General features: G+C 43.1%; 3 protein-coding genes across 3 annotated transcripts; 2 read left to right on the top strand and 1 right to left on the bottom strand.

Moving 5' to 3' along the window:
* Positions 1–68: 68 nt before the first annotated feature.
* LOC128299086 (venom serine protease-like) lies at positions 69–1,312 on the top strand. The gene is made up of 2 exons (XM_053034943.1): positions 69–624; positions 693–1,312. Exons 1-2 carry the CDS (start codon positions 69–71, stop codon positions 1,310–1,312), a joined length of 1,176 nt encoding a protein of 391 aa, XP_052890903.1.
* A 22-nt stretch (positions 1,313–1,334) lies between these two features.
* Positions 1,335–2,772, bottom strand: LOC128299077 (venom serine protease-like). The gene is made up of 5 exons (XM_053034933.1): positions 2,769–2,772; positions 2,507–2,718; positions 2,224–2,436; positions 2,053–2,161; positions 1,335–1,972 (listed from the first exon to the last, which is right to left on the bottom strand). The coding sequence occupies exons 1-5, from the start codon at positions 2,770–2,772 to the stop codon at positions 1,335–1,337; spliced, it is 1,176 nt and encodes a 391-aa protein (XP_052890893.1).
* Positions 2,773–9,968: 7,196 nt separating this feature from the next.
* On the top strand, positions 9,969–11,486 carry LOC128297374 (venom serine protease-like). Its single transcript, XM_053033003.1, has 5 exons — positions 9,969–10,193; positions 10,312–10,530; positions 10,611–10,713; positions 10,782–11,233; positions 11,307–11,486. Exons 1-5 carry the CDS (start codon positions 9,969–9,971, stop codon positions 11,484–11,486), a joined length of 1,179 nt encoding a protein of 392 aa, XP_052888963.1.
* Positions 11,487–18,671: the final 7,185 nt, after the last annotated feature.

Here is an 18,671-nt window from a genome sequence, read left to right as displayed (position 1 = left end):
GCGTTTTCAAGATACCGGATCGATATATATCTTTTGCATGCTGGAATTGAAGAACTTTAGTCGCCACGATGGGTTGGCTACGTGCAGTAGTGTTGGCATTAATTAGCCATGGGTTTTCGGCACGAGCCGATTGGTTCGATTCGTGTGATCGACAGTTTCAGCTGACCAGTGTGGCGGATGTAACGTTGAATTCTCCACTATATCCATCGAACTATCCCGCTGGAAGTTCGTGTCGGTTTGCGATACGTGCCCCACCGGGGTACACAATTCAGGCAGCGTGTACGCTAAACATGGCCAATCCGACCTCCGCTTGCACCACGGACTTCTTGTACGTGTCCACCGAAGGCTTTGCTTCGCCTGTGGGTAGCGAATTCTTCTGCGGCAAGGGACAGATCGTACGGAAGTCACTGTTCAACAAGCTGACCGTCTCGTACATCTCGTCCAGCTCAACCAACTCGGGTTCGTTTACGTGTCGGTTAGTAGTGCAGCCGCAGGAATGTGATTGCGGATGGTCGAGAACCGCGAAGATCGTCGGAGGTACTGAGGCCGGTGTAAATGAGTACACTTCCATGGTGGGACTGCTTGATCCACTCACCACGAACGTGTTCTGCTCTGGAGTGATAAGTATGTGTTTTGGTGAATTTGTCCAAAGTTGCTTAACATCAGACTAACTCTCGTTTTATTTTGTACAGTAAGCTCACGTTATGTACTTACAACTGCACACTGTGTTCGCATTATTCCGAGTGTGAGTCGCGTCCAGGCCCTTGTCGGTGATCATGATTATCGCAGCGGACTGGATACACCCTATTCGGCGATCTACAACATTGAACAGATCATTGTTCACGAGAACTACAACGACCAGACGCGCAGCAACGATATTGCCCTATTGCAGACCACCACCGAGATCGACTTCAACCGTGGTGTTGGTCCGATCTGTTTGCCCTTCAACTACAACACGTACAGCTTCGCCGGGCTGTTGGTAGACATTGCCGGTTGGGGTACAACCAGCTTCGGTGGTCCGATGACCACGGTGCTACGCAAGACAACGCTGAACGTGTTGGACAACGGGAGCTGTTCGGCAACGTACATCACGGACCAAAAGATATGCACTTTTGCAGCAAACCGTGACTCCTGTCAGTACGATTCGGGTGGCCCGCTGTACCTGCGGGGAAGCCAACGTATGTACACGATTGGGATCATCAGCTATGGGTCAGCCTGTGCAGCGTCGACACCGTCCGTAGCTACCCGCGTCACGTCCTACCTGGGCTGGATTCGACAAAAAACACTCAATGTATCGTATTGCGTTAAATGAAGAAGGATTGCGCGTGTGCTCTTTATTGATAACAGTAATTCCACTCGGAGGTATTGTTCATTATCCACTGCATGTAGTACAGGACGTTCGTGCTGACGCTGGGCCGATCGGTAGCACACGCGATTCCGTACCCGATCGTGCCGAGCAGATAGGCTCGCATATTGTACGCATCGGTGTAGAACAGAGGACCACCGGAGTCGCTCTGGCAGGTGTCTTTGCTCGCGGCAAATGTGCACAGCTGCTGGGTGGCCGAGAAGTTGGAGTAGATCGATGCACACTGGGCCGGCGGTACAACCGCGAGGCCAACCTTCATCGGTACGTTCGATTTCGGTGCACCGTAATCGAGCGTACCCCATCCGACCGCCTCCAGCTGAATTCCGACGAATGATGCACCGGCGAACTTGAATGGTAAACACGCAGGTCCGACGCCGGCATTGAACAGGATCTCCGTGCGGGTACGTACGATCGCGATGTCGTTGCTGCTGGAGGCTGCGGAACTGCTGTACCCCTCGTGGATCGTGATGGAGGCGAGCAGCAGCAGAGCTGTGTAGGGTGAATCCGTACCGATGGTAATGTCGTGCTCTCCGACCAGCAGCGCCAAGTTTACAATCGATCTTCCCATGTAGCAATGGGCGGCCGTAACTGCGTGGAAGTTCGTTACTGGAAAGAAACAGAAGAGCAAAAGCGGGTTGCATAAGGAAGTCATTGAGAATGGTGAATGAGGTAATGGGTTTGCCTACTAATAGTTGCACCGCAAAAGATGCCTTCGCCACTTTTCGATCCATCCACCAGGGCGGCCATCATGGGAAATTCGTTCACAAGCGTTTCTTCTCCGTTCACAATTTTTCTCTGTAAAGATTGAAAGCGGACGTAGTAACGTTGTCCAGCACGATGCCCAAGACGTTACCCACCGTTCGACGTACACCGCATTGACATTCGATCTTGGTGGCAGTGCAGAAGAACCGTCCACCTTGGGTGGTGGCGGGGACCTGCAACGCAACCACCATCCGATTGACGGATGATTCCGTGGTGAGTACACCCGAACCACAGTAAAGTTGACCATCGGTGAGGTTACTTTGACCGGTTTTGGAAACAACCAGCCGGTCGGCATTGCAGGAAGGGCTCTGGGAGACGGAAGAGATCGAATCTGCTGAGGGATGTTGATCAAGTTAAGACAACGAATGGTAAAATTACCAATGGAAGGGAAATGTCGCTGCATGACAAGGAAATCCGAGAGCCTTGCGTAGTGGTCAATGTCCAGCGACACTGCGTATAGGCCGGATACAGTCCGCCGTAGTACGGTGAGTAGATCGAGTACGACTGTCCGCTGGCGATATTGATCGTGTAGTCACAACCACCGTACTGAGCGGTGACCACTGAGCACCAAACAAGCCATAATCCGGCACCTGCAAAGATGTACGTAGATGCGGTAGTAAAGACTTGATTAAATGTTTGCCCATGATACCGAGGCTACTGAGAACATGGCATTATTTAATCGTAAATTGACGCTCCCGGGAGCTCTCTGGTTTGTTTTGCAATTCTTCCGGATGTAATGAAATGTGAAAGCCGCAATGAAATGTCTCTCGGACACCTCCCGGTTTCCGGGCGTACAGGCGTAAGTACAGTGCAACACAAACGCTCATTAACGCTTCAGTTCCGCCGGTTCGTTTATCGATCACAGTGAGGGGAAGTGATATTTAATTATGTACCGGATGCGAATCTGATTCCGAATGTCGGTTTCGGTTTGTAAACCTCACGTCCGTTTACTTGCCCCCACGCCCTCCCCCTTAGGAGGGAATTACTATTTACCGAAGGATAATTTTAATTTCATTTTGCTTTGTCCTCGTGAAGATCTTCCGAGGTTGCTGGGGTTGGAGCAGAGGATGCTTGCTTCCGTTTCGGTGTTAATTCTTGTCTGATTAATCAAGGTCACTTTCCCCGTCGGAGCGGGGGTGGGAAGACGTTTCCGCTGCTTCGAACTCCGAATTGAACGTATTAGCTTCTTCTTTTAAGTCATTTCTGGTGGTGATGGTCCACTCGTTACGGATGTCTATTCACTTCGAATTATCTTTTCGCTTGCGCGCACCACACACAGCCTAACTATGGGTGGGTTTTGTTTGCTTTCACCAACAAATCTATGTACTACTGCCCCAAACTCTTATTTCCACCTCGACGCACGGCAACGAGTTTCCTGCCTGGTTCTCAATTAAATGTGGAAGGTAGCGAAATGGTATCGCTACTGAAACTCTCGGCATAATTTCTTTTGCGTTTATAGCACAATTGTCTGTACGCCGAAATGCTCGGCGCTTCTCGGGATCTTAGGTCCGAGTCGGATAAAGATAACCATGATAAGCGTGGTGGGAAACCGACTCGCCGTTTATTCCTGCACACCCTCCCACCCCTCCCTCGAAAAGGTTTGTGCTGACATGGGTCAGTCGGTTTGAGTTTTTGGGGCTGAAATGGGGGGGTGCGTTTATTTTTGGGAGCGGATGGGTCCTATTGTGCAGTCGTAAAGATAAAACAAGTAAATATACATTCGCACAAACACACACACACAACGGACAGCAAGCGGATTGAAATACCGGGAGAAGAAAAAAAAAGTCAGCAAAAAGGCATCAAATTGATAGTGAGTGAGATTTTATTCGAGCGTTGATGAGGGAATTTTCATTTTCATTATGGCAACGGCAAACTTCCGAATACTTTTACACATCCTTGCATCCCGGCAGTCATCCTTTTGGCCGTCCCGGTTTTGGGTTTTTTTTTGTTGTCGTTGTGCCTTACTTTCCAATGCGGAAGTGTAAATTGCGTGGGAAAGAAAAACTCGGGTGTGGGTGTCCTCGAGGAAAGTTATTTGCTCACTCGCCTCCTCGCCTACTGCGAAGCGTAATGGGTGGCTGGGTTGATATAACAAAGCTCGCCCACACGACCACGGGTGGAGTGTTTATAGTTTCGCATAGTTGCTTCACCCACGACGATATATGTGGGGCCACATTCTAGCACGTGGCATTACAGCGTTCGAGCGGAGTTGGAATGTACAATCGGAAGCAGGAAAATATTAAAAAGGAAAAGTATGACGGTGGACAAAGGAATAACAAAAAGAATACTGTCACAATGAAAGATGGCAAATGTGAGGGGGTGGGGGGCGAGGGGGGGGGGGAAGGGTTGTGCAAAAGTTGTGCCTGTCCCTGGAATGAGGTCAGAAATATGAAGCATTAGGTTGTTATTTTTTTTTTGTTTTTTATTGTGTTTGTGTACTATTTTCAGCATATTCACACTACGATAATCACCCCACAGCGTGTTCGCAGCCTGCGACGGGAGATGATTTTCGTTTCTCCTAATCTTTGAAACCGTAAGCTTAAAGCAATACCGGGTGTGACAGAGTAATTTGGATGTTAACAAATGGTGGCCTTATGCTGGGGAGTGGGGGGAAAAACTGATAAGCTGTTGCAAAACAAACAAACACACAAAAAAAGCAATGGCTACTACTATGCACATCATGGACAGAGAGATGTGTGTGATGTGGGAGATGTTGGCAGACTTTTGGCCGAGGCGGGGGAAAAATAAATTTTGCATATCATCATGCGTTTGGGAACACGTTCGAAGGTGTCTGACGGAAGGCACAATATGGTAGTGGGTTTTATGTGACCCCAAAAAAAACACAAAAGGGAAAAGTAAAACGATACAATCGCACCTCTCATCATGCACTACCTGCGTGGGTAGCATGGGCGGCAGTAGGACGAAAACAGTCAACGAAACAATTTGTTAGAAATTCTGTGTGTGTTTTTTTTATCATACCTTATCAAATGTTTCGGTACATTCCCGATAGACAACTCGGAATCATTTTAATTGGGAAAACTTTTTTACACTAATCATTGCGATAACTTTTAATTGATTTGCTGTCTTCTGATGCTGTGTCTACTTTTTTGTGATTCTACGTTCACTATAATATTAGCACGTTAATTAAAAAGACATCCACTAATAAGTAGAAGAATTCAGGTTATGCTGAAACAGGAAATATTTACTAGATTATCTTTTTTTTTACAGTTCAGCCCTCGGACAGAGTTTAAAGAGCAGGATACAACTAAACTTGTTAGTAAAACCTAAACTGAAAAAAAATGTTGATAGAAATGATTAAAAACATGAAACTCGCTCTTTCTCTCCTGCTTTTGTTGTTTTTATTTTATGTAATTTTTGTTTCTTTCCTTTAGTCTTCACCTTTTTTGCATTTACCTACTGTTCTCCTAATTTATTTATTTACTTCTTTTTTTAATTTTATTTCTTTTCGTTTCCCTTTGTTTCTTTTCATTTCTTTACTGTTTTTTGTTCCTTTTAGTTTTTTCGGTTATTATTTTTTGATTATTTTCATTTGCATACGCCATTTCATAGCTTTCGGTTCTTGTCGATCGTCTCGATAAATTTAGATTTTGTTTTTGTTATTTTTAGATCATATAATATTGTTTTATCAGTTATTTTTTATTTTTGTTCTTCTTTTATATTTTTTTTGTAATTTTTTTATTATTTGTCGTCAATTTTAATATATCAGATTGCCTTAAAATGTCTGCTTAATTTTTAAAACTGATGGCTTTTGTCGTATTATCAAATTTTTCAAAACTATTAAGGAACATGTGATGAAACGAGTGGAAGGTGAATACACTATCCAGAATACATTGCTGAGTAAACAAAGCTTTTGAAATATATTTCAATCTCCATCATAAGATATATTTCCGTATGAAATTATTACACAAACCCATCGCCCATGCAAGCCAATGAAACAATGCGCCAACCCATGTTTCACATTCTGCAGTGGGTTTAATTGAATAAGGCAAGCAAAAAACGATGCTAAAATATGGGCAAAAAAAGAAGCTCAAAATCAATCGAACAAAAGTGTGTAAAAAATACCTGCACCGAACGACACACCACCGATTACGGGAATGAAGTGAAATCGATTGACAAAAATTTAATTTTACGCACAACTAAGTTGACGAAAATTTACGATGCATCTCCGCAGCTACCATTACCGGCCCGATGGCTGGGGAGGGTGCTACTGATTATGGCCCGTCGGCAAAACACCCTTCCGCGGGGGCCACCATTGTAGGGGGTAAATATTGAATTTAATTGTTTGTGTGGTATGGAATAAAATACGACTAAAGCTCGTTTTGCTGATTACGGATACCGGCGTGTGTGTGTGTGTTTTAATAGCTTCTATCAAACACCCCCGCAGTCTGTTATCAGGCTTGAAATTTGTTTGTTTTGTATTTTTATTTTGCATGCACAAAACAAAACAAGTACCAGGTAATCAGGAAATGCAAAAAATGCAAATTAAAAAAAATGTTTAAAAAAGCCCCTGCTTGTTGCTTAAGGCCGGTGGGTTAATGCCGTAATAGGGAAACCAGGGGATGCCACTTTGCCCATTTGTTGTTGTTGCTTCCGTGTTTCGATTTCAGCAGCTCGTTCGACCGTAAATGATGGTACAGTAAACCACTCACATTACCACAACAAACCCAGGAAGCATATACGCCGGAGGGGTTTTTCCGAGGCGATGATTTATGGAACCGTTTTCTGCTTCATTGAATCTAGTTTGCTGCCTACGGTTTGGTTGGAATGAAGGACTTTTTTATTGATTTTCGAAAAATAAAGGGTGGTTTAAATTTGCAGTGAAACATTCCCACATCTCACAACAAACACATCATTTTCTAGGAGTAAATTGTAAAAATATCTTAAAACAGCAACTGATCTGATCGGCTCATTGAACGATCACTTTCATCCTTCAACGCTACGATGCGTTCTCGCGTGACTTCATCTAAATTTTTCTCTTTGCCATTTTCACTGTTGCTCTTCATCAAAAATGGTCCGTACCATGCTGAGGTTTCTAAAAATTTACCACAAATTCTAACTTCATTTGCACCTTATGAGAATGTTCATATAAATTCTAGACATTGTTGAAATTTTCCTAGACAACAAGGTGAATCGGGCGAGAACAAGGGAGATATTTCGATGTCCGTTGTGTTTGGACGTTTCGGTTACTTGAGGCTTCTGCCATGCTACTCTATTGCATTAGTCCAAACATGATTCATGATTCGTTCAGTTTTTTTTTTCTAACTGGGGCCGAGATGAAGCATAGGATGTTTTAATGATGCAGCCACTTTGATCTTGTTAACAGATGCTTTTGTGAGTTGGAAGAATAATTTTACACTAAAAAAATCAAAATAAAGTAAGAATATCCGTTAATACCAACTAAAGTTTATCTAAATTAAGCTAAACTTACGCATTACAAAAGCTTTAAATGGTGAGGTTCCAAATTAATAGCCTCACCGAGAATTTTAATATAAGGCTGGCTAAAAAGGGAATAACTTGAATGAAAGTTGACCGTTAATTTGCAAACTTTCGGCCAACAAATTAAAACTCTTTAGTAAACTTTTGTTATATGTATTTCCTTCAAATTCAATAATCTATATCATTGAGTTCTGCACAACATCTGATTGCAGCATATTCTTCTCGGAAATATGATGATATGATTCGATACCCTTGGGATGTTGGAGATAGGCCTCAGTTTCGGAGGCGTTGGATTCGAATTACTAAAAAATAAAATTTGAATAGTGTTACGCAGTTAAATCAGCCAAGAAGATCGTTGGTCTCTCGGTTTGCATCAACAGAAGAATTAAACACACTCCTAGACAGTCCTTGAGGTAGATCTACCCTGGGAAGATAGAGGGATTCCTTGTGTATCGACTGAATAATAAACATTAAACATTAACGAAGAGTAATGTAGTAATCTGATTAGATTAGCCGATCGTTTGTCAAAGGATGCATTTATAGACAAGCTTTCCAAGTTTAAACTTCCCTACTTCTTACGGAACATCAAACTCCAACGTCAAGGTTGGACAATAATGGTCCTTGATGCTATCTTGATGGAACCGCATCATCCATGATGAAACAGTGAGGCTTCGCCATCAACAATTGGGTGCATAGGTTATGACTTTCTCACGATATTTTGCAGTTCGTTACTATTTGGAAGCTTCGGAACTTTGTATGTATGTAGTCCCTTCTGGTTCTTGACACCCTGAACGCAAGGCTTGGACTTTGTGTCCACATTCATGGCCGAAACATTGGGATTGGCGCATGATCCTGGTCACCAATAACTCTTCCATGTTTCCGATCACATACCTCGTTAACCATGCACAAATTGGAAGCTGTTCATCGCACGAATTCGAGAGCTCTTCAGGTTGTTCCCCAGGGCAGTAGCTTAGGGCTGTTACTGTTTTCGATGTTTGTTAATGACGTTACTTCTGTTTTAACTGAATCTTACTGCCTACTCTACGCTGACGACGTTAGACTGTTTTTTTTTCTGTTCGATGCATGTCTGATTGTCTCTGTTTGCAAAGAGCCATTGACTGTTTTACTTACTGGTGTCAAAATAATGACCTGCTAATTTCAGTTGATAAGTGCGTGTCCATGTCCTTCTATAGATCAGCTCGTCCTTTAGTCTTTGGGTATTCGATTTCAGGGACTCTACTAAAACGGAGTGACACTGTCAGGGATCTAGGAGTTTCCCTTGATCGTAAGCTTTGATTTCATCAACATTACTACGATATTGTAGACAAGGCAAACAAAATGCTAGGGTTTATTCGCAAGCAGTCGAGTAAGCTCACCAACCGTCACTGTTTAAGGACTCGCTATAAATCGCTATCTTATGACGATTTTGACTGGTACCTTTCGACGAATGTTTTAACCAGAACCACCCTGTGTGACTGTACCTCTTAGCCAAATTTTTAAGTCAAGTGATAATGCCAGTTTGTTTGGCCAACCAGTTTTTCAATTATAAATATAAATACAAATACATTTTACCTTCCAATCGATGCTCAGAGTATAGTAGTAACATTAAGAATCACCACTGACTGCACGCTTTCGCGTTGATTCCCGCTGTCCCGTTGGGAGAGCTGAGGATCATTCAAACTGTTTGCTAATGCAGGTGCAAGTTTTGCAGAATAACGCTTTGATACTAATTCCACGTGTCTTTTACGGTTCTTTGCTCCGAGCAGTTTGCCGACCACTGAGCCACTGGGTGGGAAGACACTGAGACCCCAAAACAAAACATCCAAAATGACACTTTTCACCACTTTGCACGCACTTTGTGTGGGCGCAGTGTGACTAGAAATAACCGCATCGGAAGCAAAAAAGCACACACCCCTCCCGGACTGGCCTGATGCAGGTTAGTGATAAACGCCAACGGTTCGGTCCGGCCAGGTTCAATTTTAGGCTACGTCAATCAAAAACTAATCAAAAAACCACCGAAAAAGCACGCAATGTTGTGTTGCTCGAAGCGCGTTGTGGAACCGGTTTTTTTTGTCGTGTTGTTGTTCGCACCAGAATCCAGAATCAGCACCATTATTTATGTTTCCGTGCAGGTTAGTTAGTGTTACCCGGTAGTGCTTTTTTGTTTATTGGTGCGTCAAGTGATCGCTTGATACGTTCCCCGGTGATGGAATGCTTTAGTCCCCAACGGAATCGTCAACACTCCGGCCGTTCCCCGTCGGGGTGGGAGCTCGAGGTGGCAAAGGGGCGAATGTATTTAAGTATGCAAAATACGGTACCGCAGCAGTTAGTGTGTTGCCACCGGCCAACGGAAAGCAGAAGCCTTGCAGTGTGCCGTCAAACAATGTGGTGGAAATTGGTTCCGGTTGTTCTCGCGCTCGCCTGCTGCACACGTCAGGTGCAGGGCCAGTGTTCGTTCATACTCGATATGAAGTTCGGATCGGTGTATCAGCTTATCTCGCCCCAGTATCCTTCGCCGTACGAGCCGAACCTGCGGTGTACGTACCACATCCGTGCACCGTACGGCTACCGTATCGCACTCGATTGTCCCACCTTTCAGATACCAAGCGTAAGTGTTCCGTTCCAACATCGAACAAAAACAAAACACAAAAATTAAACTCCGTGTCTATTTAGGCCGGTAGTTTTTGGGTTCCAGTTATTAGTTGACCCCGTTTCTGTTTCCGTAGAGTACCAACTGCATGCTGGATTCGTTCCGGGTATCGCGCAGCGGATTGGTGAATTTCTCCGACGCAATCGCCTACTGTGGAGCCGGCCGGTTGCAGGAAAAATCGGACGGTAACGTCATGTCGATACAGTTTACATCCGCCCCCACCAGCAATGGTGGGTTATTCTCCTGCCAGCTCTCCATCCCGCAGCAGAATTGCGAGTGTGGCAGAAAGAAAACGGTATCGTATGGCTGTGCGCATCTTACACGCGTGCCCGGTTATGTTCAAGGATTTCCCTTCTGTCGGCCCGCTTCTTACAGCAACGGATCGTGAACGGTGTGGAGACGATGGTAAATGAGTTCCCCATGATGGCCGCGCTGATAGACGTCAAAACGAAAACTGTCATTTGCGGCGCGACTATCGGTAAGCTCGGGGTGCCAGCACGAATTCGTCGGGTTCCGTTGTTTACCTTTTCGCCCTCCCGTTCACAGTGACGAACGGTTACGCCCTGACGGCCGCCCACTGTCTGTTGCAGCGCACCACGAACGATACGGCGCTGCTGGTGGGTGATCACAATATCAAAACCGGAAGCGATACCAGCTACTCGCAGGTGCACATCGTGGCGCAGTTTATGAGCCACCCGAGCTTCACGGTCAAACCGTTGGCGAACGATGTTGCGCTCGTGCGCACGCAGCAACCGATCCAGTACAATCCGGGCGTTGGGCCGGTCTGTCTGCCGTGGCGCTACACGTCCCAAACGTTCGAGGGCAGCACGGTCGTGGCGACCGGCTGGGGCGACCTGGACTTTGGCGGGCCGCGCGCGACCGCTCTGAACAAGGTGCAGCTGGACGTTATCGGAAATTCGGACTGCTCCCGGCAAATTCGGGCAACGGTTCCGGCCCAGCAGCTGTGCACCTTTACCCCCAAACGGGACACGTGTCAGGTAAGGCAACATTCGCCCACGCTCGTTACGCTTGCAAAGATTGTTGAGGGTGTGTTTTTTGTTGTTGTTTTAGGCTGATTCTGGTGGGCCATTGTTTTACACAAACCCCAGCACAGGTTTGCTGTACAACGTTGGTATCGTGAGCTTCGGTATCGCGTGTGCTACCGAGAAACCGAGCGTTAACACGAGGGTCACTGAGTATCTCGATTGGATTATCGCAAACACGCCTAGATCATTTTACTGCTACCAGTGAGACAGAGTGCGCGAGGGAGATTGCTGATAGATTGGTGATAGTTAGTGTAAACCCTTGTTACGAATAGTTAACTTGACTTAACATATTGACTGTGCTCATTCGGGTGTCAAATACACGATGGAAACGCTTCGTGTGAGAAAGTTATGTCGCACCATAGTGCATTTTCTAAATGTGTCCCTGGGATTTGCTGTGTTGGACATTAAAAGTTTTCACGTAAATTCACGGAATTCATCTTGTATGTTTATCATTTTAAACTGAAGACACTAAAAAGAGTTTATCGTCTAACTTTCCAACAAATCATCCTAATTAGCCAGCATCGGTCAAAGAGCTATTTTTTCTGCCAACTCCTTTTCTACTTTATAATATCCTAATTACTATTAGTTCTGAGCAACTCTCTAGTTACAGGATTTAAAAAAAATCGTTATTTTCTTTCTCATAACGACATCAATTGAAACGTGTGAAATAAATTAATATCCAATGGAGTTTCTTAACATAACAACATACACTAATTAACAAAATTCTTAAAATACCAAACCTTTAAAGTACCTCACATATAGGTACGGACATATGTCAGTTTACAAATAATCAACGAAGTATAATATAAATTTTGAACCTAGAGATCCCTTTTGATTTGTTTTCCTGTTGTTGATTTAAATGATTTAAATGGTTTGATTTTGTTTGCTAATTTAAATGCCAACCGATGGCAAATCGGTACGATCGTTACTGGAGTTAATGAGTTCCAGCGAGCTACCAAGTAGAAAACAATTTCTAGTTAGATACATTAAAGTACTCAGAGTTCTAGTTAGATACATTAAAGTAGTCGATAATACGGAGAAAGCTTTCACAATGGAAATATAAATAAAATAAAATAAAATAAAACATTAAAGTAGTTAATGTTGTCCTTTTTTTCTCTTTCGTTACCACTCATTGGACATAGGGCAACATTCTTCTAGGCACCTGCTATTTTCTCCTTCTGTTCTTGTTCTTTCGCAAATTTCGCATGTAGCCCACGTTTTCTGAGATGCTACAGAAAGAAATACAATAGTAAAGTATGTTTTGATTATTCTTTTAACATTTGAAATATAATTAACTCACGAATCACAAGTGAGAATATAATTTAACATATTGAGATCTAATAGAATATTAAACAACAACTAGTATGCCTATGACACAAGACAAAGTGGAAATTCCTTAAGAAAATTGCAAACTCTTTAGCTCATATGTAACCGTCATACTTAAACAAACATAATAAACAGAATTCGCTTAATCCTTGTGCAACAAAATGAGTTGAATTCTCAGAATAGAAATAATCTCGCGAAATTCTTTCAATAGAATCGAGAGCGGTATACTGTTGTGAGAACCAGAGTGGATTCATAAATCCATTCCGACTCCGAAGGTAAAAACCCTGATTCAACTTTAAAAAAAATGAAGTAAACTTCAAATCAGATTACTCCGGATAATTCCACAGTCCACGCCGGAGAAGACTCAGGATTACTTAGAAGTAGAATCCGGGTTTTACTCAGGATGACTTTGAAGTTAACACCGAAATTAGTAGCGGAGGACCTGAGTACACTGGAGTAATGCTGAGTTCACTCCGGGGTCTTTACGGGGGTTCCGCAGTTCATCCAGAGCTAACTCCGGAATTTACCAGAGTCAGACTCCGGAAAAATAAAATTAGAATTTTATCCAACACTAGACCGATAATCCGTATTTGTAACAGTTCAACTTGTAAGGAACCATCAAAGTAGGTCACATTTTTATCGATCGAGTTACATTAATCGTTGTAACGATTAATCGTGTTTCAAAATTGAGTGTCCTTGGACGAATCCTTTCTATTGGCAAAATTGAAATCATACAAGTTCCGTTTCCAGAACCAACGGATCTAAGCGTACCTCTCGTATATATTTGTACAAATATTTCCAGCGATTCCATCACGGCACCGTATCACGATTCGTCCGAAAGGGATGGCAAATTGTTTCTTCTAATTTTATGGAAAACAAATTCAACTTTCCAGTTCGCACGAAGCAGCCCAGCGAGTGCGACAGTGTTGCAACACCATCATCATGAACGTGCCCACTGCCACGACTAGCATCGCATTTGCAGTGCCATTGCGATGCAACGCCGACTACAGCCGAATGTACATGAATTTACACCCCAAAAAGATGCAGGTTTTGTTGCCGGCAGGTCCGACGAAAGTGAACAAATGAAAAAAAAAAAAACCGAGAAAAACGCTCAAAGGAATACATATTAAAACCAACTGTTACCGACAGTGGATACCGATGGAGAGGGTATTCCATTCCTGAGGCATAAAAGTGAGATTTATGTAGCGTCAGCCAAAAACCCACTCGCTTCTGGTGCCCGTGGTTCGCTGTGGGAACCTCCCGGGAACGTTGGTTTCGATGGCACGATACACAAAAAGCTTAGCCGGATTGACTTTATCCAATCTCCGCGGTTTCGGAAACTTTTCATATCAAATGGACACCTCACTTCCGCGAAAGCGTATGGGTGGGTGGGGTTGGAGGCGTAGGGTGGCATGTTGGCAATGTTGGAACCAGATCAGAGTTGTTGTTGCTGTCGGTTGCGGGAGGATCTGTTTTCTTTTGTCAGTTTTTGTCTCTCGGCACACTGGGAGCGTGTCTGTAGCTGGGACATTCCGGAGTGGGTGTACCACGTTACGAGATTGGGCCTGTTTGTTGGTGGCACTGGGTTTTTTTTTGCATGCACAGCCAGAATTATTCCAAGTTTCCATGTTTCTGTTCGTGAAGCATTTCGGAAAAAGGAAAAACACACACACACCCAGGAACCAGTATGTATGTATGTGTAATGAACAACAATGCGCCAAGGTTTTGGACGGATCGGCTAGGGCCACACAAAAACGGCCTTCCATACCTTAGGGATGTAGTGGGCTGCAATCTTCCCGTGTTTGTAACAAAAAAAAAGAGCGAATAGGAAATGCAAGCTGCTGTTGGTGCAGGACGGTGCAAGGAATTAGCGTGGAAATGATAGTACATCACGTTGCGGCGTGGAAAGTGACAGCGGTGCTAGGGCCGGCTGCTGTGAGCTGCGATGGTATGCCGAATGCTGCACAGCACAGTACCGTACCGTCGGACGACGAGTTGAAGTTGGTTTTTATTTATGATTCGAAAGAGGTTTGGCCCGGAAAACACCCTGGTTTGGGCCCGGTGTGCGTGCGCGAAGAAAAACCATTCAACGTTAAATTTATTGCAGATTGTTGCAACTGTTTTTACACCCAACATTTGATGCATTTCAATTGGATGTGGGCCGGACCCCATTTTCGTGCCTCTCGATGGCGCGGGGCTTTATGCTTTAACGTTTCCGTACTACCGGTATCCTTCTGTGTGCGCTTGTTTTACTTACGCCTGCCCTGATTTTGGCGCCTTATGCGAGAGCAACAACGGTTTTATATCATTCATCGTTTCAGAGGAGTTTTTTTTTCTTTTTCTCTCTATTCCATACATCCCAGGCTTTGTGGCCCTTTTGTTTCCTGCAAACGAGATGCACGTGTTGACCCGGCGAAGGGTTGACAGCATGAAACGGTGAGCATTTTTTGTATGTGTGTGTGTGTGATAAGAATATTTTGACAGAAGGTTAACAAAAATCGCTCATTTTACAAAACCACCGTGCGTCGTGTGTGAGTGGAGGGCATACAAATGAAATTCCGTTTTTCCCCGTCAGCCGGGGACTTTTGTTTTCAAAAAGGCGAACATATTCCACAAAAGAAAGGCGCAAAAAAAACAACAAAATCCTCCCCCGCAATACTGAGCGTTTGCACGGGAAACGCATACCAACACCGGGTAGCAGGCCTCGATTGTTAACTCTTTTGCTGGCAAGAATTGGCCATTTGGCAAGGGGTTGAGATTTTCGGTGTACCGTGCTGAATGCTGAATTTATCGTTTTCATTAGTCGCTGTGAACAATCGGGCAGAAAAATGGAGCCTTTTAACCGGGGCTTTTTTTCTACCTTCTCTTAAGAGCTTTACCATGCCCGGCACGTGTGTGGAAGTGAAAACGGTGTGTAGGTGTGTGTGTACGTGGTTTTATTTTTTGGTACGAAATACGAAAAAAAAACTCAAATGCACCTTTTGCGTATAGTCAAGGAATGTTTAAAAAGGGGTGCCGAAATTGTTGTTTGGCAAGCGTAGGCGAGTTGTGATGAACCGGTGGATTGCGCGATTGGAACGATCGTAGGGTGCTCAAACGGATGAATAATGCATTTCATTCGCGTATTGAATTATTGAACAGAACGATTTGCGCTTAAAGAGATACAAATGGCATTTTTGGACGATAGCTGTAAGAAGCTTAAACATGTGTAAGATGATCGTATTTCGTTTTCATTTTAATTAGTCTCTTCTATTCAATTTAGACAATTTTTCAAATTATAAATAATTTCTAATATTTTATCATACAGTGCTTAACATAGTTATACGGCAACATAACATAAACTAACGTCTGTTTTGTTGCAATTTATTGAAAATCCTGAAATTTGAAAATGAAAAGGTTGTTACCACAAATTGTTTCGGTATATGAGTAAGATGATAGTTAAACATTTTCTATTAAAAATCATTAAAGTTTTCAGCAGTGTCTGTAAAATTAATCTTAGAAATTGCCCAAGTATTATTTTAATTATAACTTTATTTATTTAGCTTTTTTCTTCTTTTTTTAATATTTGAATCCATTATTTATGTCTAAAGTCGTTGTTCCAAATGTCCAAAAGCGTAACAATTCATTAGATACTGGTTGAAAGATGTATGAAAATACATGAAATTGAATTAAAAAAAGGCATTTCGGCAATGTTTAAGAATTAAAAGAAGAATTTAAGGTTAAGAAGCTTTAAGCTTAAGCTTAAGAAAAGAAGAATTTAAATGGATATGAATGTTAAAAAAATAATAAAAAAAACATTTACCCGTATACTTATGACCAGGACTGTATCTTATAAAATAAAACGTTTATTATTTATCCAAGGAGGGTCCAAAGTGAGTCCCGAATTCTGAATACGTTAAATAATAACCCCACAATTGCTGTTGTGCTTAACAACAGATCCATTCCTCTAAACGCTTCCAAACGAGAAAAAGAAAATCTTTTATGATTCTGGTATTTGTTATCTTTGAATATTTGTTTTTCAATTTATTTTTTGCTCAAAAAATCCATGCCTTCTAACGGAATAAATACGTTTTTATGTTTAATTTAATTTACATTGAAGCTTTAGAAATTTAACTTCTTGCTACTTTGGTTATGCTTTTCACAGGATTTCCGGACTAAAATAGACTAAATCTTTTGCGTCGTCTGAGACTGTTTGCGAGCTAAAATCGCATCTGTTCAAAGTATTCTATGTCAGACAGTGTGGATTTCAGTTTGCAAATTGAAGTACGACGAATTCTAAATCTTCTTCTGCTAATTTTAGTTCAACTAAAAAAGCACCTTTATGAGTTAAAATCATGTCTCCAATTTCTATCTAAAATCGATAATTGATGACAAATTTTTAAATTTTTACAATTGCATCGTTCGAAACTGTTGGTGCACTGGAAATATTTAGCAATTTGGGATACATCTTGGGACAGTCCCACTTCCAGTTGAAAGCTTTGGATCAAATCTGATATGAATCGAGTTGTTATAGCACGGACTAATCATTAGAACAAAAATGGAACTTATCTAGTAGCCCGTTAAGCTGTTCTTTGGAGAAAGAGAGAATGGAGGTAATTCAGGATTATTTCCACATTGAGATTGGAGAAAGCAGTAATAGGTTTACCACTACTTTCCCTTTGAAATCTCAATGTGAAAATAATCCTTATTGATCCACAAATGGATAAATGGGTTCCATATAATCGGGAGCCATTATAAACACAAAAAAAACATTGCTCAACTTTTTCTATTAGGTTCGCCCTGTTACGCCCACAACCAATACCTATTTAAATTCAAACCCATTGAAACCTTTCTACCTTGGCAATAGTAACATCCCACCGAAACGGAACCCAACGGAGTCACAGCCCGGACGGTGACCCCTGTTCATGCTTCAGCACACCTAATTAGTAACATCGCGATTAGTCGAAGGAAGCTTTTACAAAAATCAATTACCAGAATATAATGCACATCGTTCATTTTCCATCGCGTAACCCAAATGCGATCCCTTCTATGAACCGACTGGCGCAAAAGGTGGGTTTTACAAACAAAATTATCCTAATCCCATCCCTGCCCGGTCGGGTTGTCGATGATGTCAAACAGAACGTCCTTTTAGTTGGTCGCGTGTGTGTTAGGGGTTCATTCTTTGAAAATTAGCGCGGTTTCAATAGGAAGGGGGAGATCGGGATCGGGAACGCGTCGATAGCGAAAAAGGGATCCCCACGCTGGTACGGTTGAGCTGACAAAATTAGGGTGTCGTCGTTGTCATTCGAACCACCTGTGAGTGATGGAAATGTGAATGTGTGTGTGTGTCTCGCTAGGGGGGTCCTCATCATTAAATTGTCGTTCCGATTACATTGTGGCGATCATTACGGTGGCAAAACAGGGACATGGCGTTTTTGGTTATATTTTTCGACTTTCTCCCACACTGATGACCGGAACCGGAATCATCAGGTCAATGCTTCCTTGTTACCTGCTCTTTCTCACTATAGCACTTGCTTTCACTCTCTCTCTCTCTCTCGCTTTCGCTCTTTACGAGGAGCATTACATGCTATGTGGAAGTGTTTGATCAGTGTAAAGTGGTGTTGGTTGTCACTCACGCGCTCCTTTTTTGGTACTGCACCGGGTGAATGGCACCATTCGCTTGCCCCGGGATGCAACCGCACACCAAACACACTCGAGTTCGCATTTTGCTCAAAATTGGTTTGTGAAGCGTTTCATTACTGTACCACAAGGGGTGTGTTCCACTTGTGTGGCGACGTTGTTCACTTTCGGTGGCTGCGTGCTACCGATGCATGGTGAAGTGAAATTTCATTATGTGCGCTTTGTGCCCTGTTCCTTCGCGTGTCTTTCAATCAGCAGTGCGCCGTGGGGAACGTAAAAATATCGTAATCTGTGTCTGTGGAGCCAAACAAATGAACTCCAGCATAAACAAAACAAAAAAAAGCCCGTGGCGCCCGTAAGAGGAACGATATTATTTGGCGACAAACCCCACGTACGAGGAAGTTTTTCACCGAAGATTTTATTTTTTTCATTTTTGCTCGCTCCA

The sequence above is a fragment of the Anopheles moucheti genome, chromosome 2 (assembly GCF_943734755.1).
Source record: "Anopheles moucheti chromosome 2, idAnoMoucSN_F20_07, whole genome shotgun sequence".
NCBI classification, from domain to species: Eukaryota; Metazoa; Arthropoda; class Insecta; order Diptera; family Culicidae; genus Anopheles; species Anopheles moucheti.
Note: the sequence above shows the minus strand (reverse complement) of the source record. Positions and strands in the feature narration are given on the sequence as shown.

What these genes read in the sequence shown, in the direction of transcription:
- LOC128299086 (XM_053034943.1), top strand. Translation starts at nt 69, where the DNA reads ATGGGTTGGCTACGTGCAGTAGTGTTGGCATTAATTAGCCATGGGTTT. An exon ending in GTTCTGCTCTGGAGTGATAA is followed by an intron (nt 625 to 692) that starts GTATGTGTTTTG and finishes TATTTTGTACAG; the next exon opens with TAAGCTCACGTTATGTACTT.
- LOC128299077 (XM_053034933.1), bottom strand. An exon ending in GCGACATTTCCCTTCCATTG is followed by an intron (nt 2,437 to 2,506) that starts GTAATTTTACCA and finishes TCCGTCTCCCAG; the next exon opens with AGCCCTTCCTGCAATGCCGA. An exon ending in CTTTTGCGGTGCAACTATTA is followed by an intron (nt 1,973 to 2,052) that starts GTAGGCAAACCC and finishes GTTTCTTTCCAG; the next exon opens with TAACGAACTTCCACGCAGTT.
- LOC128297374 (XM_053033003.1), top strand. Translation starts at nt 9,969, where the DNA reads ATGTGGTGGAAATTGGTTCCGGTTGTTCTCGCGCTCGCCTGCTGCACA. An exon ending in CCACCTTTCAGATACCAAGC is followed by an intron (nt 10,194 to 10,311) that starts GTAAGTGTTCCG and finishes CTGTTTCCGTAG; the next exon opens with AGTACCAACTGCATGCTGGA. An exon ending in CCAAACGGGACACGTGTCAG is followed by an intron (nt 11,234 to 11,306) that starts GTAAGGCAACAT and finishes TTGTTGTTTTAG; the next exon opens with GCTGATTCTGGTGGGCCATT.